The 25,021-nt window shown below is 64.8% G+C and overlaps 2 protein-coding genes across 7 annotated transcripts; one reads left to right on the top strand and one right to left on the bottom strand.

Annotated features, from left to right (window-relative positions):
- Positions 1-426: 426 nt before the first annotated feature.
- Positions 427-16,179, bottom strand: LOC125626508 (N-acetylglucosamine-6-sulfatase). 3 transcript variants are annotated; one of them, XM_048829558.2, is made up of 13 exons: positions 15,999-16,179; positions 8,585-8,644; positions 7,793-7,996; positions 6,428-6,493; positions 5,679-5,777; positions 4,441-4,605; positions 4,033-4,115; positions 3,416-3,534; positions 3,094-3,197; positions 2,656-2,757; positions 2,127-2,237; positions 1,449-1,556; positions 427-926 (listed from the first exon to the last, which is right to left on the bottom strand). In XM_048829558.2, the coding sequence occupies exons 1-13, from the start codon at positions 16,122-16,124 to the stop codon at positions 783-785; spliced, it is 1,491 nt and encodes a 496-aa protein (XP_048685515.2). In that variant the 5' UTR covers positions 16,125-16,179; the 3' UTR covers positions 427-782. The 3 variants fall into 3 exon arrangements, with proteins under 3 accessions (XP_048685515.2, XP_074979551.1, XP_074979552.1); XM_075123450.1 differs by lacking the exon at positions 15,999-16,179 and adding an exon at positions 9,318-10,845; XM_075123451.1 differs by lacking the exon at positions 5,679-5,777.
- Positions 14,426-24,421, top strand: POLM (DNA polymerase mu). Of its 4 annotated transcripts, none has more exons than XM_048829563.2 (13): positions 14,426-14,616; positions 15,624-15,857; positions 17,073-17,283; positions 18,382-18,562; positions 18,695-18,784; positions 19,039-19,209; positions 19,572-19,643; positions 20,753-20,873; positions 21,287-21,419; positions 21,698-21,800; positions 22,050-22,147; positions 22,711-22,794; positions 24,123-24,421. In XM_048829563.2, exons 3-12 carry the CDS (start codon positions 17,102-17,104, stop codon positions 22,763-22,765), a joined length of 1,206 nt encoding a protein of 401 aa, XP_048685520.2. In that variant the 5' UTR covers positions 14,426-14,616; positions 15,624-15,857; positions 17,073-17,101; the 3' UTR covers positions 22,766-22,794; positions 24,123-24,421. The 4 variants fall into 4 exon arrangements, with proteins under 4 accessions (XP_048685520.2, XP_048685517.2, XP_048685518.2 ...); XM_048829560.2 differs by having other exon boundaries at positions 22,050-22,283; XM_048829561.2 differs by lacking the exon at positions 19,039-19,209 and having other exon boundaries at positions 22,050-22,283.
- Positions 24,422-25,021: the final 600 nt, after the last annotated feature.

The raw sequence follows: 25,021 nt of genomic DNA, 5'->3' as shown, positions 1-25,021 counted from the left end.
TCCCCCAGTGCTCCCTGGACTCACCATGCTGGGAGACACAGCCCTGCCCTTCCAGCCCAGCAGCTGCTCAGATGCAAATGGCCCAAAGGGCACAAACCCACATTGTGCTGGGGATTTGCATGAGCAATGGGAAGGGAGGGAGGAGACAGGCAGGAGCAGAATCTGCCCCCCCCTCGTACCCCTCTCCTCCTGCCGCCTCCCGAGACCCCAGGACCTGGGGCTGTGGGAAATGGGGCTGGAAGGTGGGGAAGGTGTCGGAGGGGTCTGCAGTGGAGGGGGGAAGTCTGGTTCCTGCACCCTGAGGAGGGTCTGGGTGGCCCACGGGGTACCTGTCTCACCAGCAGCCCAGGTGGGGTGGCAGGGCCGAGCCCCGTCCCACGGGGCCGAGCCTCCAGGGAGGAACCCGCAAACAAACACCCAAGCCCCTTCTACGAACCAGAATTTATTTCACCTTCATGTCACAGGGCGGGGGGAAGATCGGGGACCCCAGCAGCTTCCAGGGCCAGAGGAATCAGCAGAGCAGGGGCAGGGATGACCTACAGACTGGGGTGAAGACGGAAATATCCCTGAGGGTAGAGCCCGAGTCCGGGGGGCAGCAAATGGGGGGGACTCAGACTGGGGGAGCCCCTTTGTCCAGCCCTGGGGCCCCGGCATCCTGCGCTGGGCTCTGGGCAACCTGGGAAGGGGCCAAGGTCGGGAGGGGGCAGGGCCCATCGAGCCCGGGTGTTTGGAGTGCGCTGAGTCGTTGGAGGGTTCCTGGCACAGCCGGGGGGCGGGTGCCCCTAGGCCCGGCAGCTGGGCCCTGCACAGGCCTGGAGCTTGATCAGCCGCTGGTTCAAAGCCTCCAGCAGGGTGGGGTCCACGCTCTGGGCCACGTTGCGGAGCTGCTGGGGGTCAGCGGTCAGGTTGTACAGCTCCACGAAGGCCTGCAGGAGCCACACCGGTCAGCGAGGAGCAGGGCGGAGCCCGGGGAACTTGCACCCCACCTGCCCCACCTAGAGCACCTGGGCAAACCAGGGGGCTCCATGGGCAACGGCCTCCCTGGGGGTCGGACCCAGGATGCCCTCGGAGCCCCAGATCCCCCTGCCAGCCCCCCAGATCTGCCCGGCTCCACCCCTGCCTGTCGCCAGGGGGCAGGCCCCCCCTTCCAGCCCTGGGGGGCAGAACCAGCCCTGCTCAGCTCCCCCCGCCAGCCCTGGGGGCCAGGCCCAGCTCAACCCGGTTCCCCCACCTTGCCAGGGGGCAGGCCCAGCCCTGCCTGGCTCCCCCTCACTCCCCCCTGCCAGCCAGGGGGCCAGAACCAGCTCTGCCTGGCTCCCCTCCCTGCCCCCTGCCAGGGGACAGGCCCCGGGCCCGTGCAGCGTAGGGCGCTGTGGCAGGGGGCACGGAGCCGGCAGCGCTGGCTGCAGCATCTGGCGCCCGGGTGGGGGCACCGGTGCCTGGCTCACCTGGCTGTCGGCGAACTCGCAGTACTGCAGGCCGTGGGGACGCAGGGCGCGGACACAGGCGTAGGTGTTGTTGAAGGCGTCTTCGCACACGCAGTCGGGGAAGCATTGCTGGGAGGCCAGGGGTCACTGTCAGTGCATTACAGCCTCTTCTGCCCCCGCTGACCCCCCAGTCCGCCCGCATCCCCAACACCTCCTTCACCATGGACCCACCCACCCATCCCCCGGCCTCCTGCCCATCACTCCCCAGAGGGGGGCCCAGCCCCCACAGCCAGCTGGGTTGAGCTGTGACAGACTGTCCTTATGGGGTGCAAGCCCTCCCCCCCAGTGCCCCACAGACAGCCGGGCCCCCAGTCCATGTACTGGGGCCGGGAGCCAGCTCTGGGCACAAGGCGAGCCCTTGGGAAGGAGGAGGGAGGGGCGATGGGGGTCTGGAGGGGGGAGGGAAGATGCCAGAGGGGGCACCCTGGGCGCTGGCTCTGTGCAGGGCCAGGCACGGTGCCTGCGGGCCAGGGAGGGCCGGGCAGGGTTTGCAAATGACACTGTGTGGAGATCAGCTGCTTTGCATTGGCACCGCAGGCCGGGGCAGGGGAGGCCTGGCCCTGACGGCTCCCCCGTGGGCCTGGGCACAGTGACGCCGGCTCCCCCGGCAGCAACGGGGCTCGGCCTGCACGGACTCACCGATACCCCTGGGCCCAGGGCCGGGCAGGCTGGGTCCCCATCCGGGAACCCCTCCCCTGTGTACTGCACCAGGAAATCCGCCCGCCACGCGCTGGGCTGCGCCGGGGTCACCTGGGGCCAAGCACACGGTGGTTAGACCAGCCCCCCTGCATGGAGCCCCCCCAGCCAGCGGCTGCCCCACTCCCCACAGCGCCCCCTGCATGGAGCCCCCCCAGCCAGCGGCTGCCCCGCTCCCCACAGCGCCCCCTTCATGGAGCCCCCCCGGCCAGCGGCTGCCCCGCTCCCCACAGCGCCCCCTGCATGGAGCCCCCCCGGCCAGCGGCTGCCCCGCTCCCCACAGCGCCTCCTGCTGGGAGAGTCTGGGGCAGCCCTGCCCCACTCTCCACAGCGCCCCCTGCATGGAGCCCCCAGCCAGCACCTTGCCCTGCCCCACTCCCCCCAGCACCCCCTGCTGGAAGAGGCTAGGGTCGCCAGGAGCTCCCCCCACAGGCCCCTGCTCGCCACCCCCCGGCGGCCTGGGCAGCGTCACCAGCAGCGGCAGGAAGGACTGCCCGTCCATGGCGGTCTGCGAGACGTTGAGGCCGGCGATGTCCAGGAACGTGGGCCCCAGATCAATATTCAGGATCGGCTCCTGGGCGGGGGAGAGGGGCACAAATCACTGTGCGTCCTGGGGCTGGCGTGGGGAGGGCAGGCCCTGGCCTGGTCCCTGCCCTGGCTCCAGCACGTCCGCCCGCCCGCCCCGCTCCCACCCAGCCCAGCTCCCGGCTGGCCGTGACGAGCAGGGGCTAACCCAGAGCAGGGCCGACGGGACCCAGGCGTCCTGGCTCCTGAGGAGGGCAGGGCCGTGCGGACGGGGGGGGGACTGTGCCACTCTCTGGGCACTGACAGGGCCCCCGAGGGGCACAGGAACCCAGATTTCCCATGAGCCCCAGCAGCAGCATTGCCCACCGGGGCGGGGGGCACCTACCGACCGGGTCTGGTTCGCTCTGATGCCCGGCCCCCGCACCAGCAGCGGCACCCGGATGTCGAACTCGTACAGCTGGCGTTTATCGATGGGCAGCGAGAACTGGCCTGCGGGGAGGGCAGGGGTCAGCACCTGCACCCACCCGGGAAGCCCCCTCCCCCACTGCCTGCAGGGACCCCGGGGATGGAGCCAGTGACCCCTAAAACCGGAGCCCCTCCGTGCTGAGCCCGCGGGCCCGGCTCCACGGCCCCAGCCTGGGTCCGAGGCCAGGCCGTGCTGGAGGGAGCCCGGGCACTGCCCTGCAGAGGGGTGGCCAGGGGCTCACCCGCATGGTAGCCGTTGTCCGAGGTGTAGAAGATGTAGGTGCTGGCCAGCAGGTCCAGGGCCTTTAGCCGGCCCACCACCCTCTCCACCAGGTCGTCCACCGAGAGCAGAGTCTGCCACCTGCGGGCACACGGGGGTTAACGGCCCCAGCCCCCAGCCAGGGACCTGCTCCCACGCGGGCTGCTGCACCCTGGGCCGGGACCCCTCCCCCTCCGGCCCCCAGCCAGCCCTGCCTCCCCAGGCGAGACCACCACCACGATGGGTCCCTCTGCCCTTAGAGCCACCAATCTCTGGCCAGACCAGATCCGTGGTCCCCCCGCAGATATCCTGGCCCTGCCCATCCTCGACCAGACCCCTAGGCCCCCCCGGCCTGTGTCCCCGCGCCCGCCCCAGATCAGACTAAGGCGGTCCCTTCTCTACAACGTCCTCAACCCCCCCACAAGCCAGGCAGGGCCACCCGCCCCTCCCCCATCCCTGGGCCATCTCCTGACCCCCTCCCGGTCCCCTCCCCAATGAGTCCCCCAACCCTGCCGCCTCCCAGCCAGCTCAGCTGCCTCCGGCTCCGACCTGTGCTGCACTGGGCCCCCTTTGACCCCCGCGCGGGGTGCGGCCCCTCACCTCTCCCTGTAGGCCTTGTCCAGGAACTCGATGGACGTGTTAGCCATGGGGCTCCTGGCCTGTCTCACCAGCCAGTGCTTGTCCTGCAAGAGGAAGGGGGCGGTCATGGGGGGAAGCGTCCCCGACTCCCCAGCCTGGGGCTGCGCCCCCCCCCCGCAGTAACCTCCTCTGCCCCGAGGGGGCATCACAGCGCAGGGGACTGCCTGGCCGCGGTGCTGGGAGCAGGGCTGCAGCACACAGTGGGCTCCTGGAGCCCAGCCCCGTGGTCACACCCCCAGCCCACGGACCCCCGTGACAGGGGCATCGGCCGCGCCAGGGGAGAGACCCACCCCCACCCGGCCCCGCGAGGGACCGGCAGGGCTGCGGGATGCTGGCACTGTGCATGGCGGGGGCCTCGTCCCCATTCACCTTGCCGTGGACGTTGAAACTGCCGTCCCGGGGTGCCTTGGTGGTGCTGTAGGCCGTGGCATAGCCTGGCGCCGCGGTCCACGGGGAGTGGGCGGCGGGCGGGGCCAGCACCATCAGGAAGGGCGGGCGGGACCACTTCTGCAGGAACTCCAGGCTGCGGTTGGTCTGCAGGCAGGAGGGCAGAGACCTTGCTGGTGGGGGGGACAGAGCCCTGGGGGCCGGACAGACGGACCCACCCAGGGAGGGGATGGAGGTGGAGAGCTGTGGGCCAGTGGGGGTGGGGCGGTGCTGTGGGGGAGGCTTGTGTCACCCCACAGCACCCACTCCAGCCAGGGATCAATGGGGTTCTGCGGAGGCCTCCCCCACCCCTACTGGGCAGCCACGAGAGGCGGGTGGGGCGGGGTGGGGCAGGGCTGGGAGGGACATGGGGGTGGGGAAGGGTACTCAGGGCTGTGAGGGGTAGGGGTGGGAGGAGTGCGGGGGAGGGGCGTTCCTAGGAAATGTCAAGTTTTGTCAAAAAGCCGAAATGGGGAATATTGCCCACGGGCAATGACGACGTGGTGCCTCCGGGAGCGGCAGTTCAGGCACCCGTCCCCCCACCCCTGGGCTGGGCTCCCCAGTTGGACTACATCTCCCATGATGCACCACAGCCTCCTCTCTTGCTGAGGGGAGGTGGAGCAGGGTGACAGTGGCATACACACAGTGCATCATGGGAGATGTAGTCCGAGAAGGATGGGCAATGGGACAGCTCCGTCCGGTCCGCCCTGTCGGGCACTCATCTAGCGCCTCCCTGGGGCAGCTGGACCCTTCTCAGCTTCAGCCCCCGCTGGACCCTCGCCTGTTTACCGCTGTGCGAACCCTGTGCCCGGCGCCGCGTTAGTCAGCTGTCTGGGCTCCCCTGCTAAGATCGGCTCCCCGCAGCCCTTCTCCGCTCCCGCTCCAGCCGGGGTCCATGGTGCCAGGACGGGGCGACTGGACCAGGACGCTGACTACAGACGACTCGCAAGCCATTACCACGGCCCTAGCTGGCCGACCCCCTGTGCCGTTTTCACACCCCCTCACCTTGGCGACTCGATTATCCCTCGATCGGCCCCACGCCCAGCTGAGGGAGCCCCAGTTTGTAGCATAAATCCTGGGTGGGAATCACAGGCCCCTGACCAGCCCCAGCTCCAAGCCCCTGGCGAGGTCAGCGTGGCAGCTAGCCGGGGCTGGCCAGCGGGCGTGGGGCAGAGACTCACAATGAGATCCGTGAGGTAGTCGTCCTGGTAGCGATGCCCATGCCGCTCCTCTTGCCCGTCCACCGACAGGGTGTAGTTATAATAGCGGGAGTTCCCCACCTGCGGGGCAGCCCCAGGGGTGAGCCGCACCCTGCCTACCCGCAGCCCCCACACCTTCACTGCCCAGCTGTCCCCGCCTCGCAGCGCCCCACCCGCCCACGGCACCCTGCAGGGGGTGGAGACTGGCTGTTACAGGTCACTCTCTGTCCCAGAGGGGCTCACCACCCCACCATGCAACCACAGTGTGGCCACTTCTGGGGTGAAGCGTGGCTGCTGGTCCCTGAGCACAGGGACGCCGCAGCGAGGCGGGAAGGAGAATCCCAAGGGCTGGGGGAGACACCAAAGAGACAAAATGCAGTTGTTTGGTTAGATTTAGCTGGGACACTAGGGTCCAACAGGCACTTGCTCCTTCTCTCATCACCCCCCATGTTCTCCCCACATCTCTTCACGCATGCTGGGAGCTCTTTGGAGCAGGGAACAGATCCAGGCTAAACCTCTGCAGCCCGTCACCTTGGCTCCTGGCCAGGCCTCAGTCCTGGGTCCCCCAACCCCGAGGTTACGGACAGGACCGATTAGGGGTTGCAGCAACCTGGGGCCACCATCCACCTGCCCCGGGTCCCCGCAAGGCCCAGCAATTTCCAGGCCTCCCGGGTCAGAGCAAGCCGCGAGATGCAGCCCAAAGGCTGCCGGGAGGCAGAGCTGGCATTTACCAGGCCGTTCCAGTACTTCCAACCCAGGGGTACATGCTGGATGCCTCCGGCCGCGGGGTGTCCGTACTGCAAAGGGGGAGAGGCCCCGGTTACACACGCTCACTGCTCAGAGGACTAAGGAAACCGACCAAGCTCCTGCCTCTGACCCCCCAACCCCGGCAGCGATGGGAAAGCCGCAGCAGCCAAGCACAGCCCGGGGCCATCGGCCTCCTGGTTCAATGCTCGGGGTGTCCACACAGGCACCTCTCTGGCCCCATCCACACAGCGTCCCATGGCCTCCCAAAGGTGGATCCATTTACCCTCATGGCCCTGCTCGTGAGGCAGGGCTGGGTCACTAGCCTCACGTTTCACTGTGGAAACTGAGGCAGAGAGGCCTGTGCTATATGCAATCCTGCACATGTGGTCAGCAGCAGAGCTGGGAGTAGACCCCGGGGTCCTGACCCTCCCTGCTCTAAACGTTAGCCTGCACTCCCCTTCCAGAGCTGGCATGGAACCCAGGAGTCCTGGCTCCCAGCCCCCAGGCTCCAAAACCACTGGGCGAAGCTCCTAGCCACTAAAGAGCCCATGGGAGGCAACCGTGGTCCAGCGCCCAACCCTGGGCTCCTCCCTCTTGCTGCACAGCCGTCTCAATTCGGCCTCCACCCAGCCCCCCAGCTCCCTGGGACTGTCAGCTCAGAAGCCCCTGACTGCTCTTGCAGGGTCCAGCTGGGGCCCTACCGTGCGGCTGGATGACGGGATGTGCCAGGGAGCTCCTGGTTGCTCCCTCTGCCCCAAACAGCAACACCCTGTTGGTACCAGGCCAGATCCTGAACACACTGAACTCAGTGGCGAAAATCCCATTGGTTCAGCGGCTACAAGTCCCAGGGCGTTCAAAGCGGAAAGTGGCCCCTGCCCTCCCCTGGAGCTGGGCACTGGGGTCCCCTGCCAGCCGCCTGGGCTGCAGCAAGGAGGTGTTCCCCAGCGCGTGGCCAGCGACAGCCCCTGCCCAGCCAGCACCACCCGTAAGGGGCCCCCGGAACAGAGGTGGCAGGCAGCAAAGGCCCCCCACCACCACCCCAAGGACTCTCCAACTCAAGCAGGCTCAGTCTTGGGTCTTCCAGCCTCCCCTCTAACCACTAGACCCCACTCCCCTACCAGAGCTGGGGATAGACCCCAGGAGTCCTGGCTCCCAGCCCCCTGCTCTAACCACTAGACCCCACTCCCCTACCAGAGCTGGGGATAGACCCCAGGAGTCCTGGCTCCCAGCCCCCTGCTCTAACCACTAGCCCCACTCCCTGCCTAGCCATAGCACTCTGGCCATGGCCTGTGTCACGCAGCAAGGTCTCTCGGGTGTGCGGCCCCATGGTGCCAGTGGGGGCCCGTTACCTGGTTGAGGTATTTGCCGGCGTAGAAGGTCTGGTAGCCCTGCCTCTGCAGGTAGACGGGGAAGGCCAGTGGCTCTTGGCTCTTCTGCCAGGCCAGGCTGCTGCAGTTGCCCTCCAGGGAGTTGTTCCTCACCAGGTGGTTGTGGGGGTAGCACCCGCTCAGGATGCTGCTGCGGCTGGGGCAGCACAGGGGCGTGACTGTGAACTGGGGCAAGAGACGGACGTTCAGCCCCGGCCGCAGCAGCCCGCCCGGGGGTCTGCAGGCACATCCCCCGGCCCGGGAGGGGCAGCCTGTCCCCTGCTCCCCTTCCTGGCATCAGCACCAGGCAGTGGTGGACAAAGGCTGCTGTCCCGGACACTTGGATGAGGGCTGGCGGGGCCCCCCGGGCGCAGGCAGGGCAGGGGACTCTGGTCAGGCAGCCAGGCCACTCCTGGGCCGCTGAAAAGGGGGGTGGGGGGATTCCCACTGGGACGTACCAGGCCTTTGGGTCATAAGGCCTCAAGTGGGTGCCAGGCTGGGGTCCCGGTGACCAGGCCATGAGGGGCTCTGATCTCCAGTGCCAGGGAGCCCCCGTCTGCCCCACCAGTGCTGTCTGGGCTCCCCCTTCCCGTGGTCTCAGCTCCTGAGGCAGCTCTCTGGCTCTGTCCCCGGCCAGTCCCCCTGCCCCACATGGACAGGAGACCAGAGGAAGAGCTGTGCATGAGCCGGCCGTGGCACATGCGGCGTGGCCCATGAGGGGGCCAGTTTGCCCGGTCTCCGGCGGGGGTGTCCCTACAGCGTTGTGGCACTCACTGCATTGGTGAAGGAGACACCTGCCTGGCGGATCAGGGCTTGCGTCTTCTTCATCGGAGTCTGTAAGGAGACACGGAACCAGTCACCAGCCGTGAACCCAACGTGGCAGGGACAGAACAGCGCCCGCCCCTTCATGGAGACACGGAACAGACGGACCAGTCCGTACGGCGGCGTGGGGAGGTGAGAGAGGCATATAAAATAGTGGAAAGACTAGAGAAGGGAAATCAGACACTCCCATCCCCCTCTTCCTTAATAGCAGCACAGCCCAAGAATCTCTGAAATGGCCTATGGGACTCACTGCCGCTGGGTATCATACAGCCCTCAAACTGTAGCCGGATTTAAAAAAAAGAATTAGCCATTCCCTGCGTATGATCGACATTGATGGTTTCATTAGGCAGAACACACCTTTATAAACCCGCATGCTTCAGGGCATGTGTCAGCCACTAATTGCTCATCTAGTCCAGTCCCCTGCACTCAAAGCAGGTCTAAGTATTCTCTAGACCACCCCGGACAGGTGTTTGTCTAACCTGCCCTTAAAAATCCCCAGTGATGGAGATTCCACAACCTCCCTGGGCAATTTATTCCAGGGCTTCACCACCCTGACAGGACATTTTTCCTAATGCCCAACCTAAACCACCCTTACTGCAATTTAAGCTCATTGCTTCTTGTCCTCTCCTCAGAAGTTAAGGAGAACCATTTTCCTCCCTCCTCCTTGTAACAACCTTTTATGTACCTGAAAACGGGTATCATCTCCCCCGCTCAGTCTTCTCTTCTCCAGACTAAACAAACCCAAGTTTTTCAATCTTCCCTCATAGCTCATTTTTTCTAGACCTTTCATCATTTTGTTGCTCTTCTCTGGACTTTCTCCAATTTGTCCACGTCTTTCCTGGAATGTGGCACCCAGAACTGGACACCATGCTCCAGTTGAGGCCTAATCAGCACAGAGTAGCGCAGAAGAATTACTTCTCGTGTCTTGCTTACAACACTCCTGCTAATACATCTGTCATAAATATAAAGGGAAGGGTAACCACCTTTCTGTACACAGCGCTATAAAATCCCTCCTGGCCAGAGGCAACATCCTGTTACCGGCAAAGGGTTAAGAAGCTCAGCTAACCTGGCTGGCACCTGACCCAAAGGACCAATAAGGGGACAAGATACTTTCAAATCTTGGGTGGGGGGAAGGCTTTTGTTTGTGCTCTTTGTTTACGTGGTTGTTCTCTCTTGGGACTGAGAGAGGCCAGACAGAAATCCATCTTCTCCAACCCATCCTAATCCAAGTCTCCAATATTGCAACCAGTAGAGGTAAGCCAGGCAAGGCCAATTAGTTTATCTTTTGGTTTATGTGAATTTTCCCTGTGTTAAGAGGGAGGTTTATTCCTGTTTTCTGTAACTTTAAGGTTTTGCCCAGAGAGGGATCCTCTGTGTTTTGAATCTGAAAACTCTGTAAGGTATTTTCCATCCTGATTTTACAGAGGTGATTCTTTTACCTTTTCTTTCATTAAAATTCTTCTTTTAAGAACCTGATTGATTTTTCATTGTTCTTAAGATCCAAGGGTTTGGGTCTGTGTTCACCTGTACAAATTGGTGAGGATTCTTATCAAGCCTTCCCCAGGAAAGGGGGTGTGTAGGGCTTGGGGGGATATTTTGGGGGGAAGACGTCTCCAAGTGGGCTCTTTCCCTGTTCTTTATTTGAAATGCTTGGTGGTGGCAGCATACGGTTCAAGGACAAGGCAAAGTTTGTACCTTGGGGAAGTTTTTAACCTAAGCTGGTCAGAATAAGCTGAGGGGGTCTTTCATGCCAGTCCCCACATCTGTACCCTAGAGTTCAGAGTGGGGAAGGAACCCTGACAATATCCCAGAATGATGTTCGCTTTTTTTGCAGTAGTGTTACACTGTTGACTCATATGTTAGCTTGTGATCCACTATGACCCCCAGATTCCCCTTCCGCAGCGCTCCTTCCTAGGCAGTCACTTCCCATGTGTGTGTATGTGTGCAACTGATTGGTCCTTCCTAAGTGGAGTACTTTGCATTTGTCCTTATTGAATTTCATCCTAGTTACTTCAGACCATTTCTCCAGTTTGTTCAGATCATTTTGAATTTTAATGCTGTCCTCCAAAGCACTTGCAACCTCTCCCAGCTTGGTCAGGAAGGAATTTACTCGACAGGGAGCTCCTTGGAGCTAGGCCAGATGGACCCTCGTCTGATTCACTGTGGTGATTCCTCTAGAGCTACCCTTTGCTCTGGAAAGTGTCACTTTGACTGTCAGTTGCTTAGGAACCGGGCACCATATCCCCCCTCTCCCTCCCCCCACGCCCCGCATGGTGCTGTATAAAGAACAACTCAATAGAACACAGCAATTAGGGTTAGCGATAAATGTGGAATCGTTAAAGGGGAAAGACCTTAAACCTGAGAGCTCTGAGACACCCCCGGTCATTTTGGAATGCTCAGGCTTTCCCTTGGCATCTCTGCCCGCTACGCTCCACCCCGGAGCTGGCTACATTTCATAGATGCTTGGTGTGTATCATTTGTGCTTTAGGAACCCCCATGATCTGTAGAGTTTAAGGCCAGACGGGCCCATCAGATCGCTTGGCTGGGCCTGTTGGACACAATAAGGATTGGCTCTAAGGGCTGGGTCGGTCGGGCTGGGGCGCGAAGCGGGGCTGGGCGCGAGCCGCGGCTGGCAGGCCAGGCAACCTTGTACACTTGCCCTGAGCACAAAACCCTGTGTCTGACTAAAGCACATGGGGCTGCAGTGGCCGCACATGCGAGGCGGGTGTGACCGTGTGGGGTGCAACTGGGGCTGTTCTGCATCAGAGGCGAACAACCGACTACTGCTACCAGCTAATTAGCAGCTAGCTCGAAGAGTTGATGCTTCACCACTGAGGGCCTGGGGTTCGATCTGCACAAGGGGGCTGACAGACCAGAGCAGAGAGAGACCCAGCTGGAAAGGTTTCAGAGGAACAGCCGTGTTAGTCTGTATTCGCAAAAAGAAAAGGAGTACTTGTGGCACCTTAGAGACTAACCAATTTATTTGAGCATGAGCTTTCGTGAGCCACAGCTCATGCTCAAATAAATTGGTTAGTCTCTAAGGTGCCACAAGTACTCCTTTTCTTCTTCCAGCTGGAAAGGGGAATCTCCCTGTGACAAAGTGGGCATTTTTCGTATTTTGTATGGATAGTGTATGTGCCTCAGTTTCCTCATGTGCTGCATGGTTACTAGGTAGTGGGACTAGGTTGTTTGCAGAGATCCAGAGCCTGAAAGGACAATGACCACTCCAATTCCCCCGGATATTTGGTACCTAGCAACTAGGGCACTCCCCCCACCCACCCCACCACCCACAGGAAGCCAGCTGGGTGGGAGCAGCTGGAGAACAAAGGGCTGTGGAGGGGCCAGGTAGGGGTGTTAAGTGTGGGGCTGTGGGAAGCAGGAGTCTCTCCTGGACTGGCACCAAAGAGGGGGCAGAGGGCTCTGAGCTGACCCTGCTGGACCAAGCTGTCACTTTCCGCTCCCTGTGCTAACCAAGGACTTTCCACCCTATGTTCCAGACACCGAATAAACCCCGACTGCTCCTACCGCACTGGCTGAGCATGACCACAGTCTAGGGAAGGTGGGGTGCAGTGCTCCCTTTGGGGGTACAAGTCTCCCTCAGGTTCCAACCCGGAGACTCAACTCGCTGCAGGGAGCTCACGGCATGACCCCGGGGTGCTGAAGGCTCTGGGGGTCGGTCCCAGGAGGCGGGGAAGCTGAGGGGCTGGCCCCAGTGAGAGTGTGACCCTCGGGGGGCTGACACACTGATGGGGTCCTGCCAGGGACTGTTCCAGAGCCGTGGAGAGGACCCTGTGGAGCCGTGACACTCCCAGCTCAGGAAGGAGGGGAGAGCAGCCTGGAGGGGGGAGGGCCGGGCGCTGATCTCTTGACCTCTCTGCTCAGCCCAGCGTTTGCAAAGGGGGAAGGGAGGGGGTTGCACAAGGCTGGCGGTGGGGCAATCGGCCGGTCGGGGTGCCGGAGGACTAGCCTCGTGATGAGAACAATACTAAACAGCAGCGCTGAGGGCAGGGCTGAGGGCAGGTCCAGCTCAGAGCCCAGCCTGGGCTAAATCCAGAGTCACTTCAGATTGACACCAGTATCCAAATCCGACTTGGGCCCAGCCACTGTCCCCTGCCTGGTCTTTGGGGTGCGATTCCCCTCCCCCGCTGGCTCTGCTCCATTGATTCCCGGGCTGTCACTCGTGATTCACCCCGGGGGCAATGCACCAGAATCAGGCCCTGGCCCCTGGGCTCAGAGCCTGCTGGACCCAGAGGGGCTGACGGGGAGAGAGGAGGGGGGTGACTGCTGCTCCCCCAAGGCTGCTCTCCCCTGCTCTAACTCCCCGGACCACACACCTAGCACCTCTGGATCGCACCCGCCGCCCACCCAGCAAGCGGGTCTCCACCAGGGGCTCACTGCAGGGTCGGGGCATTGGAGCGATGTGTGTAAGGTGCCAAGGCGAGAGAATCGCGTAGAGGCCCCTACGCGACCCAGGTGATCGGGGGCAGAGCCTCAGCTGGAGTCACCCAGCACAGCTCCAAGCTGCGGTCCCTGGTCGCCACGTCCACCCTGCGGCGCCCAGAGCAGGATCGGTCCCCCCAGCGTGTCCCCTCACGCTCTGGCCTCCATAGGTGTTGGCGGTGTTGAGGGTATGGAGCAGCCAGGCTGGCGCGTCAGCGAGGGCAAGGCGGTGCCTGAAGGATTGATGTTCGATCGCGCGGCATAGAGGTGACCTGACACACAGTGCCACGCTCCCGGCAGCTCCCAGACAGGCTCTGGCTCAGCGTGGCCCCAGCCCAATGCCTGCTGCACCGGAGGAAAGGCTCCCATCCCAGCCGGCAGGACACCGGGTGCTTCCCCTCGGAGTTCAGCCGGCTCAGCCCTGGGAGCCAAGGAGCAGAACCAGAAGTGGAAGGAGGAAGTGGCACGTGCTGTGGGTCACGAGTGACGGACTGGGTTTCCCCTTGGCATTTACACCCCTCGAGCATAAACAGCTTGTACAGAGTATGGGAGTAGGGTCTAGTGGTTAGAGCAGGGGGCTGGGAGCCAGGACACCTGGGTTCACAGCTCTTTCACTTACTTACTGTGCAAGTCCACGGCCAAGTCCCTCTTAGTGCCTCAGTTTCCTCTCTATAACACGGGGATAACGATACTGACCCACCTTTGAGAGCCCCAGGTGACAGCGTCCGGGTGAGGGGGCCAATGGCTAGGCACAAAGGGGGGTGGGGAATCCAGGTGCGTCTGACTCAGAGGGGCAATTTCCCACCCTCCAACGCCACAGAGTGTGAATTCCAGAAGCCTGTCGACACGTCAGTGAACCCAGGAGTGGCGGGTCATAACACTGCACTGCGAGCCCTGAACCGCTCACGGACATTCGCTCATGGAGTAGCGACCATCATGCACCTGCCAAGGGGAAACTGCGGCACGTGGTGGGGAAGTGACTTGCCCAGGATTGCACAGTGGCTGGGCTGGGATCAAACACCAGGTCTCTAGAGGAGCTGTGAGGTTAACCATGAGACCCGCCCTTCCCACCACGACGGTTGGACAGCCCCCTCCCTCCATCAGGCTCGCTTGCTCACCAAGCTCCCAAGCATGCCAATAATGGTCAGTCATCAACCCCGCCCAGCTGCAGGCTTTCCGTGCCCTCCTGGGACAGACGGACCCCACCATGCATCCACGGGGAGCACTGCACTTCGGAGAGCAATTCGGATCCTGCTTTTCTTCCAAATGCGGGCAAGCCCCTGCATCCCCCGGGGTCAGCAGAGCCACCAGCTCCGAGTGTGAACTGCCAGCTGCTTCGGGGTTAACCACGCGATAATAAACCCTGCGCAGCTGCACAGAACGCGCCAAACACCCCAGCTCCTGTCATGCGCCAGCGACTCAAAACAACCGCCAGGCTGGGGCCGACCAGCGCCCTGACGGGGATCAGTACGGACACAGCCCCCCTCTGGGAGACAGCCCGGCCCTGAAGAGCTCACAGTCTGAACAGGCAAGACCGACACATGGTGAGAGGGGAAACTGAGCCAGGGCGGTGAAGTAACTTGCCCATTGCCACCAACAGAGGCAGGATTAGAACCCAGCTCTGCTGGCTCCAGGAGAGCGCCCTGTCTAGGGGAAGTTTGGCACTATCTGGGTCAGTCCCACTGCAGCGGGGGTGGGTGGCACGGCTGGGCGGTGGGGCAGGCAGTGGCGTGGGTGGGGCTGGGCTGCGCATTGTGTGTTTACTGTGTCCCCAAGGGCCTGTGACACAGCTAAGCCATGGCATAGCCATGCAGTGTGGCCCCGATCGGTGCCCCCGGGCCTGTGCCGTGGGTGGAACGTGGCTCCATCTAGCAGTGGGGATAGAACCGTGTCAGCTGCACCCCCAGTCTTAGCTTATAAGAGGGGTCCCAGCCGTGGCAGAACAGCGAGCACCAGCTCTCACAGGGGCCCGGCAGCCACGGATCCTTTACAAAGGGGGGCGACTATCACAGGACCATGCCATGGCTGTGTGATCAGTGCTACAGGGGCCCAGTGCTATGGGGAGCGCACGGGTGGGGCTGGCAGCGCGGATGGGCCCGTGGCACGCGTGACTGTGTTACTGGGGTAACAGCCAGCTCGGCCCTGGGAGCCAAGGAGCAGAACCAGAAGTGGAAGGAGGAAGTGGCGCGTGCTGTGGGTCACGAGTGACGGACCGGGTTCCACCAGCTAAGGGCATTTACCACCCCCCTGCCCTGAGCATAAACGGCTTATACAGAATATGGGAGTGGGGTCTAGTTGTTAGAGCAGGTGGTTGGGAGCCAGGACACCTGGGTTCACAGCTCTTTCACTGACTTACTGTGCAAGTCCACGGCCAAGTCCCTCTTGGTGCCTCAGTTTCCCCTCTGTAACGGGGATAACGATTCTGACCCACCTTTGAGAGCCCCAGGTGACAGCGTCCGGGTGAGGGGGCCAATGGCTAGGCACAAAGGGGGGTGGAGAATTCAGGTGCATTTGACTCAGAGGGGCAATTTCCCACCCTCCAATGCCACAGAGTGCAAATTCCAGAAGTCTGTCGACACGTCAGTGAACCCAGGAGTGGCGGGTCATAACACTGCACTGCGAGCCCTGAACCGCTCATGGAGTAGCGACCATCATGCACCTGCCAAGGGGAAACTGCGGCACGTGGTGGGGAAGTGACTTGCCCAGGATTGCTCAGTGGCTGGGCTGGGATCAAACACCAGGTCTCTAGAGGGGCTGTGAGGTCCGTGGCACAAGAAGCACACAGGTGAGGCTGGCAGCGCGGAGGGCCCGTGGCACGTGTGACCGTGTTACAGGGGCCCATGACACGGGGAGCATGGGGGGGGGCTGGCAGTAACGGTGCCCATGCCCTGTGGCCAGGGAGGGGCTGGCGGCCCCAGGCACTTACCATGCCCCCGATCTCCGTGTCCTGGTCATCAGTCAGGATCAGCACGATGTTGTGCGGGCCCCCCAGCACCAGCTGCCAGGCGGCGCTCAGCACCAGCAGGGCATCCCAGCTCGCCGGGTGCCCCATGGCTGGGCTGCGACCCCCACAGGCTGCACGGTCCCAGCCCCGAGCCCAGCCCCAATTCCTGGCCCAGCCCCTGCCCAGCGCCGAGCCCCCAGCCCCTGCCCAGCGCCGACCCCAGCCCCCAGCCCCTGCCCAGCGCCGAGCCCCCAGCCCCTGCCCAGCGCCGACCCCAGCCCCCAGCCCCTGCCCAGCGCCGAGCCCCCAGCCCCTGCCCAGCGCCGACCCCAGCCCCCAGCCCCTGCCCAGCGCCGAGCCCCCAGCCCCTGCCCAGCGCCGACCCCAGCCCCCAGCCCCTGCCCAGCGCCGAGCCCCGAGCCCCCAGCGCACTTCCAGGAAGCGCAACTTTGCCGATCATATGACAGCTGCAAATGCACAAACCCCCACATGCCCCGGCCCGGCCCGGCCCCGCCCCCGGCAAGCCCCGCCCCGGCCCCGCCCCAAACGGGGCGGTCCTTTAGCAGTGGGCGGTGCCCACCCGACTCCCGGGTTTCCAATACGACCCGGCACCTCCAGGAGCGCGGAAGGGGGCGGGGCTATATTTGCATAAGGGGCGTGGCTGCGCCCGGCTTTGACCCACGTGGAGTGGGGGCGTTTCCGCCTCAGGCTCACGCGTCGCTTCTGGGCAGGTTGGGCCGGGGGCGGACAGGCCCCCTCCCCCCATAGCTTCCCCCCCCCGCTCCAGGCCCCCCATAGGGACCCCTCCCATTGTCCTCTTCCAGCCCCCCCATAAACCCCCGTGCAATCCCCTCCCCCAGAGCTCCCCTGGTGACCCCCCAGCCCTGACCCCCCTTAGCCCTCCCCCCAGCCCCATAGCCCGTCAGTCCTACCCTTTCCCCGCAGCCACGGCCTGCCCCCGCCCCCACTCCCTGACCCTGCTGAGTTTTGGGGGGGCCCTGCTGTGTGGGGCACCCTGGCTACTGTCCCTGATCCTCCCCCCCCGTGTTCCCCCAGCCTAGCCCGCCCGGGGTCCTGCTGGGGCCATGGCCCTGGTGCCCCTGAAGAAGAGGAGAAGGGCCCCGTCCCCACCAGCCGGGCCCCCAGGGCCTGGGCGCTTCCCTGACGTGGTGCTGTGCCTGGTGGAGAAGCGGATGGGTGCCAGCCGCAGGGCCTTCCTCACCCAGCTGGCCTGGGCCAAGGGCTTCCGTGTGGACAGGGCCTACAGGTGAGAAGGGACCTGGGTGGGTGACCCGGGACAAGGGGCAGATGGGGCACCGCCCCATAGACCCCATGGCTGTTGCCAGCCTCACCTCATTGACCCCTTGCAGCCCCCCAGCCCTCCACAGCCTAGGGCATCCAACTGGGGGGCAGGGAGAGCAGCTGGCCAGCCTGGCAGGATGAGGGGCCTGTGAATCCGAGGCCTGGCAAAGCCCAGAAGGGCCGGACCTGACAGGTTCCCCGCAAGGCAGGGGTGGCCCTGGCTGCGCCCCTTTCCCCCACTCACTCGTCACCCATCACCCCCTCCCCCAACCCGGGGGTTCCTGGGGCCCAGAGTGGAGGGGCACCCTGATGGCGCTAGGCTTGCCCAGGGCTGCTCCTGGCCTGATCTCCCCCTGGCTGAGTGGGGAGACACGGGAGGGAGACATGGCCTGGTTGGGACACCGGATCTGGTGTGGCACCTGGTGGATCCAGCTGAGCCTGGGCAAGGCTGTTGGGTCCCGGTGGGTTAGATCCCCCTTAGCTGGTACTGAGGGGCGTTCGGAAAAATCTAATGGGTCTCTTGCCTCCCCATGAGATCCCGGGGCTGGGGATTGGGAGTGAGGGGCACCGGGGGAGCTCAGGGCTGGGCTGGCAGGGGCTGTGGGTCGGGAGTGAGGGACACCGGCAGAGCTGGGGAGAGCCCTGGGCTGGCAGGGGGCTGCGGATCGGGAGTGAGGGGCACCGGCAGAGCTGTGGGTGCAGGGGGAGCCCAGGGCTGGGTTAGCTGCAGTGGGGATTGAGGGGCACCGGCAGAGCTGGGGGGAGCCCAGGGCTGGAGTTGCAGGGGGCTGCAGGTCAGGAGTGAGGAGCACTGGCAGAGTGGGGGTGGGGTGAGGAACCCCAGGGCTGGTCTAGCAGGGGGCTGCGGGTTGGGAGTGAGGGGCACCGGCGGAGCTGTGCGGGTGGGGTGGAAAGCCCAGGCGTGGGGTAAGTGGAGGGCAGAGCCATGCTCCGTCCTAGCCTGAGTCCCCCAGACTCACGTCGCTCCCCCGATTCCCTCCTGGGGTCCCAGCCTGACGCCCCCTCTCATCCCTTTCTCCCCCGCCCGGTGGCGGCCCCCCAGCGCCGCGGTGACCCACGTGGTGTCGGAGCAGAACTCGGGGGCCGAGGTGGCCCAGTGGCTGGAGCAACAGCGGGAGGAGTGCGGTGACGGCGGGGACCCCGCCCTGCTGGACATCAGCTGGTTCACGGAGAGCATGGGGGCCGGACGGCCCGTGGAGATTGAGTCCCGGCACCGCCTCAGGGTGAGCTGGGGGGGGGGGGCTCCTGGCCCCTGAGCAGGAAGGGGAGACGGGGCATGCTGGGGGCTGGGCAGGGTGAGGGTCTCCTGGGTTCCTGGCACTGAAACCCTCCCTCCCCCCTGCTCCCCACCCCAGGTGGCAGAGCTGGCTCCGCATGGGCGGCAGATGGCACCGTACGCCTGCCAGCGCCGGACCCCGCTTCTCCACAGCAACCAGCCGCTGACGGTACAGGCTGCCCCACGGGGCCGGGGAGGGGCTGGGGGGCACTACGGCCAGGGGAGGTGGGCGTTGAAGCTGGGAGGGGCGGGAGGTGGCAGGGCCTGCTGCAAAAGCTGGGGGGGATTGGTCCTGGGGGTGCTCGGAGGCACTTGGGGTTCCCCTGGCTGCCATGGGGCTGAGCTGCAGTTCCCGGTGCCGGGTGGGGGGGTGAGTCTGGCTCCCTGGCTCCCCCAGCCCTCAGTGACTCTGCTCTGTCCCAGGAGGCGCTGGAGACCCTGGCGGAGGAGGCGGGGTTCAGCGGCAGTGAGGGGCGCAGCCTGGCATTCACCAGGGCAGCCTCGGTGCTGAAGGCCCTGCCCGGCCGGCTCGGCGCCCTGGAGGAGCTGGGGTCTCTGGCTGGCATCGGGGAGCACTCCCGACGGGTCATCCAGGTAACTCCCCCCTGGCTAGCCCCACAGGGCCCCCCGGAGCCAGGCCTGGGGGGGAGGCCTGATCTGGGGGTACTGAACCTGAGGCCTGGAGAGAGCCAGAGAGACCCTGTAGCCCCCTGCTATCCCTGCCCTGCCCCCCAGCTCAGCCAGTGCCCCCAACCCTGACCCGCAGCCCCCTGCCATCCCTTCCCTGCCCCCCAGCTCTGCCAGTGCCCCTCGGCCACAACCTGCAGCCCCTGGCTGTCCCAGGTCAGAGCTGGCACTGGGGTGTCGTGTCCTGCAGCGAGGGGCTGGGCTGAGGGCACTGCTCCGGCCCCATGGGAGGGGCAGGCGCTGGGCTCAGGGCTGTCTCTCTCGGGCAGGATGTGCTGGAAGATGGCGTCTGCGCGGAGGTGGAGAGAGTGAAGCTGTCGGAGAGATACCGGACTATGAAGGTACCAGAGCCGGGAGGGGTGTGGGGCCGGGTGCTGTTGGTGGGGTCGGGGGGCTCGTGGGCCCTGGCTGCTGCCCCCTGCCACTGGGAACGAGTGTCTGATGCCCCATGCTGCTCACGGCCGGTGGGGATTCTCTTGGGGCTCGGTGGGTGGGCAAGGAGGGTGGGTTCTGTCCCAGAGGGGCAAGGTGCCAGCCTGTGCCGAGGGGCTGGAGCTGGGGACTGGCTCCAACTCGGCAGCCCTCACAGAGATGCTGGAGTCCAAGTCTCCTGGCTCCATCGTGTTGCTTGCCCCCTGGGGACCCTCCTCTGGCGTCTCTATCGCTCTCTCTAGGCTCCATCTCCTGCGCCGGCCCCGAGCTGCCTCATCCTCCCGTGTGGAGCTTCGTTCCGCCCTGTTACCACCGCTCTGCCAGCTCTGCCCACCCTGTCTGCCCACACGGCTCCCCCTGAGCTCACGCCTGCCCCGGGCCAGGCCTGGAGCCCTGAGACGTGCCCGCCTCTGCCCCCAGGAGCCCTGGCTGGTCCAGCAGGCGCTGAGCTAGGCAATCTCTGGAGGCCCCAGCCCTCGATCCTGAGCAGGGGGTTGAGCTGGGGCCAGGGTGGGGCACACGCTGGGCCTGGTTTCGGAAGTGGGGGTCTCTGAGCTGGGGATTCAGCAGCTGCTCCCGGCTGCCCTCTGGTGGCTGCTTTAACCACCTGCCAGCTCCAGCGGGTTTATGGGCCTTGGCCGTGGTGTTGAAAAGGCTCAGACAGGTTCCCTCCTGATGGCACCATGGGTCAGCCATGACTGGACCTCACGGCGTGTCTCTTTCAGCCTCTCGGTGAGGGTCCCTTCCTGGGTACAGGCTGGAGCCGTAAGGTGTTTGATTGACAGGTTAATTATATGGTAGAGATACTAGCTGAGCTGAAGGGGGGATCCCTGTTAGCAGTATAGGGCCCAGGACACACAGCTCCCAGCTCCTCTAACTCTGTTTCCTAAGCTAAAGGAGCGCTCCTGTGGCTGCCACCAGTAGTAGCTGCTTTATCCCAGCTGCGAGTGCAGCCGCTAGGGGGTGACATCGCACAGTTTCACTCACAGCCAGCACCGTCTGGCTCCTGTCTCCGCAGCTCTTCACCAAGATTTTCGGGGTTGGGGTGAGGACGGCCAGCCGGTGGTACCAGGAGGGGCTCCGGACGCTCTTGGACCTGCAGGAGCGAAACACCAAACTGACCAGGCAGCAGCAAGCAGGTGAGGAACTGCGGGAGAAGCACCAGGGCGGGGCTGTGCCCCGAGGCTGCTGGACATGGATGCCCGCTGGGGGTCCCTCAGGCTCTCGTTCCCGGCCCACGCTGCCTGGCATTGTCACACGGGCCCTCTACGCCCTGGCCTGGACTCTGCAGACGTGGGAGGGGCGAGTGCCCGGGGGCAGGGAGACGTGAGCTGGGCTGGACCTGGGCTGCTGCTGGTTTGGTATTGTGGGCCCCGGTAGCTTTCCGTGGTGGCCGTGTGCGCCTGACGGGAGGCACTGAGCCCGGCAGCCTCACGGCCAGACGTGGCGCGGCCCATGCAGCAGGGCGCGGGGAGGGAGCCTGGCACCCGTCTCCCGGCCGGTGCCTCGGGCCCTGGGATCCTGAGCGACGGCTCCGGTGGTTCTCCCGCAGGGCTGCGGCACTATGGCGACCTCAACACCCCGGTGGAGCGCAGTGAGGCAGAGTCCACCAGCCGGGCGGTGCAGGAGGCAGTGAAGCGGTTCCTGCCCGGAGCCTCAGTGACGCTGGCCGGCGGGTTCAGACGGTAACGGGCTGGGGGGCCCTTCTCTGCGGGGAGGGGCATCAGCTTGCCACCCTGCTGCCTCCCGAGTGGAAACGGCAAAGAAAGAACCAACGTCAGGTCTCCCTGGGAGCATGCGCGTCTGTGCGGCCGTGCTCTCCCCAGCGTGCACGGCCTGTGCCGGGGGGATCCCAGCCCCAAGCCAGACAGGCCCCTGCCTCTTAAACCCGCTGGGCGTGGGGAATCCCTGCTGGCTTGGGGCGTACGTGCTGCTGAGGGACTGTCCGTTTCTCCCTGCGCAGGGGGAAGCCGCGTGGCCATGACGTCGACCTTCTCCTCACACACCCCGAGGAAGGCAGAGAGGTGGGGCTGCTGAGCCGCGTCGTCAGCTGGCTGGACAGCCAGGTGCGGAGAGGCGGGACCTGGGGGTTCATTTTTAAAGACCTCAGATCGGGGGAGAGATCCCGGCTCTGGGAGGGCAGTGGGGTCTGGCGGTTAGAGCCGGTGGCTGGGAGCCAGGACACCTGGGTTCTCTCCCTGGGCTCTTGGAGGCGACTGGGAGCTGGTGGTTCGGGGTCGGCACTAGGCGGGTGGGGTGGGTGGCCCTGGAAATACCCCACGTGGCTGAGGTGCATGCTCTCCCCCCACCCCCAGGGTTTGATACTCTATCAGCACAGCCAGGAGAACAGCTACGGGCTCCGGGAGGGCCCTGAGCCGCTCGGGGGCAGGGACGTCATGGACCGATTCGAGAGGTGCTTTTCCATATTCCGCCTGGAGGCGCAGGGGGGCCCGGGTGCTCCCCGAGGCTGGAAGGCCGTCAGGGTGGACCTGGTCGTGGCTCCGGTCAGTCAGTTCCCATTCGCTCTGCTTGGCTGGACCGGCTCCCGGGTAGGTGACTGGCCAGGGAGGGGGAGCCAATAGACATGGGCGAGGGCCGGACCTCCGGATGCAGGCGTGGCAGGTGCCAGAGATGAGCCAGCCCCTACAGGGGAGGCTTTGGGTTCTAGGGCCTAGCCCCGCTGCGGTGGGGTTCTAGATTTGAGCCTGTCCCACCCTGCGGCAGGGGGCCGGGGGGTTTAGATCCCAGCCCAGCACACCCTGCCCCACCCATGCTGCGCTCTGAATCTGGATCCAAACAGCCCTTTCCAATGGGCCAGATGCCCCATGTGCAGGGGAGCTGAGATCCGAACCCAGGTCAGCGCTTCCCAGCTGGGTCTGAACCAGAACCTCCGTGCCAAGCCCCGCCCGGACCTCAGGCTCCGAGTACCTGCCGAGCGACCGGCGGTAACTCCGGGGTCTGCGCCCTTTTCCCCAGCACTTCGAGCGTGAGCTCCGGCGCTTCGCCAGCCGTGAGAGGAAGATGGTCCTGAACAGCCACGCCCTGTACGACACCAGGCAGGTACGGCAGTGCCAGGCGTGGGTGGGGACACAGGGCTGAATGGATGGGTCCGGGGAAGCCTAGTCTGGGGTTCGATCCTGCCCCCGGTGGTGACGTTCCTGCAGAGACCTGGCACCCAGAGGAGCCCACCCCAGGGCAGGTGGTTGCACCCTTTGTTCTGCGGGAGGGATCCCCAGGCCCTCGCTACCCCACCCAAGGGACACCCAGGTGCTGGGCCCTACCTATGACCCTTGCAGGCCCTGGCACTGCCCTCCCCCAGATGCCCTCTCGCCTGCTCCCTGCCGTGCCTGGCATGAGCCGGTGGGGCTGAGCCGCAGCCTTGGTTTCAGCCGACTCCCCAGTCGCAGGCAGCCCAGCGATCTACAGGGGCCTGGGTGGAGGGTCCCTGACTTCAGAGGGGTAGCGAAATCCGCGGTCCCTCTTGCCTGGCCCACGGGCACAGCACCGGTACGCCTGGGGTAGCACCAACGTGGCTGAGCCTGTCAGCGCGGTAAGCACCGGCCCCAGGAAAGCGCAGGGAGCGTGTGGCTTGGTCGATACTCTGATTGTTGAGATCCCCAGCACGCGATGGGGGACAGTCGGTGTGGCCGGTGCTGTGTGGTGTACAGCGCACGGGGGGGGGTGATGGTGGCTGTGGCCGGCGTGTGGCGGGGGGCTGCCGGTGCCCAGTTCTGGCCCCCCACAGGGGCTCTTGCTGGTGCCAGGGGGCGAGGGAGCTTCCAGCTGTTCCCTACCACCGACGTTCCCATTCATTAACTCTGCTCTCCCCACCACTGCTGCCCACAGCGAATCTGCCCCCCTCATTCCCCTCTGCAGCACCAGGGTCCTTGCCCGTCCCGGCGGGGGGCAGGGGCAGACTCCCCCATTGGTCACGGGGAAGAGGGGGTGGAGCCGCCCAAAGCTGCGGGTCTCTTTCTGCCCCCTCTCCTCCCCCAGCCCCGCGGAATGATGCTGGCTGTTCCCCTCCCCCTGCCAAAACACTCCTATACCTCGCAAGGGGTGGGGGGGCAACACTCTGCCTGCCTCCTGTAACCATCCTGATTGGCTGCCTTCCCCACTGCTCCGCCTCCTGGGGAAGGGCAGCCAATCAGAGGGGCTTTCCCTGTGCAGTGCTGAACTTCCCTGGCACAGCCCCGCGGGCGGCGGGCAGGTGTGCAGCGCCGGCATATGGTAGCTCCGGGGCGGGACGTCGCCTGAGCAGTGCGGTAGCAGGGTCTGCATTAGCCTGGCTCCAGCTGCCGCGTAAGGACCCCCCGTCCCCTGCCCTGCCGGCTGCGATCACCCTGGGGAGCCGCTGTCAGCTCGGGCGCTGGTTTCTTTCCTTCCAGAACCTCTTTCTACCCGCTACGTCCGAAGAAGAAATCTTCGAGCACCTGGGCCTGGAGTATGTGCCCCCCGCACAGAGAAACGCCTGAACCCTGGAGTACGTGCCCCCCGCAGAGACCCCTCACTGCCCAGGAATTCCCTCTCCAGCCCTGGAAACGGCCCCTACTGCCACCCGTGCTGGCTGCCTCCAGTGTGTTCCCCGAGTGACCCAGCCAGGCTGGCGCGAGTGGACTGAGCCCCCCGCGTCTGTGCCCAGCGCCCAAGGGCTGATCAATAAACCCCCGGCCCCGTGTTCCCCGCACTCCTGGCTGGCTGGTTGCTTGGTTCAGGGGAGGGGGGCACTAGCAGCTCTGCAGGTCGTGGCCCCTGTTTGCAGTGCGTCCCCCCCGCCCCTGGCCAGCAGGGCTCTGTCTACCTCCGCGGCAGCAGGAGAGGGATGGGGTCCCCTGGGGAAGGGATCAGTCCCACTGCTGGGTGCTCAGGTGGGAGGGAGCGAGGGGGGGGGAGTCCAGGGGGTGGGGGGTCCAGGGGTGTGTACAGCTGGCTCCTATGGCTCAGGGGAGGGGGCCCGCAGTGGTGCCATGGGGGTGCCCAGCCCCACTTCCCCAGGAGTCGGACAGCCAGGGTGAGCCATGGTGCATGCCAAGGCCTGGGGAGCCAGGCTGGTATCTCCGTCTCTCCTGCCAGGGCCCAGCTGGCTGGGCTCTGTGCCAGGCATGCAGCGGGGCTATGAATATTTCATGGTGGTTCCCACCATGACCCCACCACAAGCTGCCCCCTGCCCCATCAAACCCAGCCCTTTTGGCTGGGGGGGCTGTGTCTGCCCCCTAGGGCCCCCACTGGGGTCAGTCAGGGTTCAGCACCTCCTGCCACCGCTGCTCTGCATGGGGGGGACCATTGC

The sequence above is a fragment of the Caretta caretta genome, chromosome 26 (assembly GCF_965140235.1).
Source record: "Caretta caretta isolate rCarCar2 chromosome 26, rCarCar1.hap1, whole genome shotgun sequence".
Lineage (NCBI taxonomy): Eukaryota > Metazoa > Chordata > Testudines > Cheloniidae > Caretta > Caretta caretta.
Note: the sequence above shows the minus strand (reverse complement) of the source record. Positions and strands in the feature narration are given on the sequence as shown.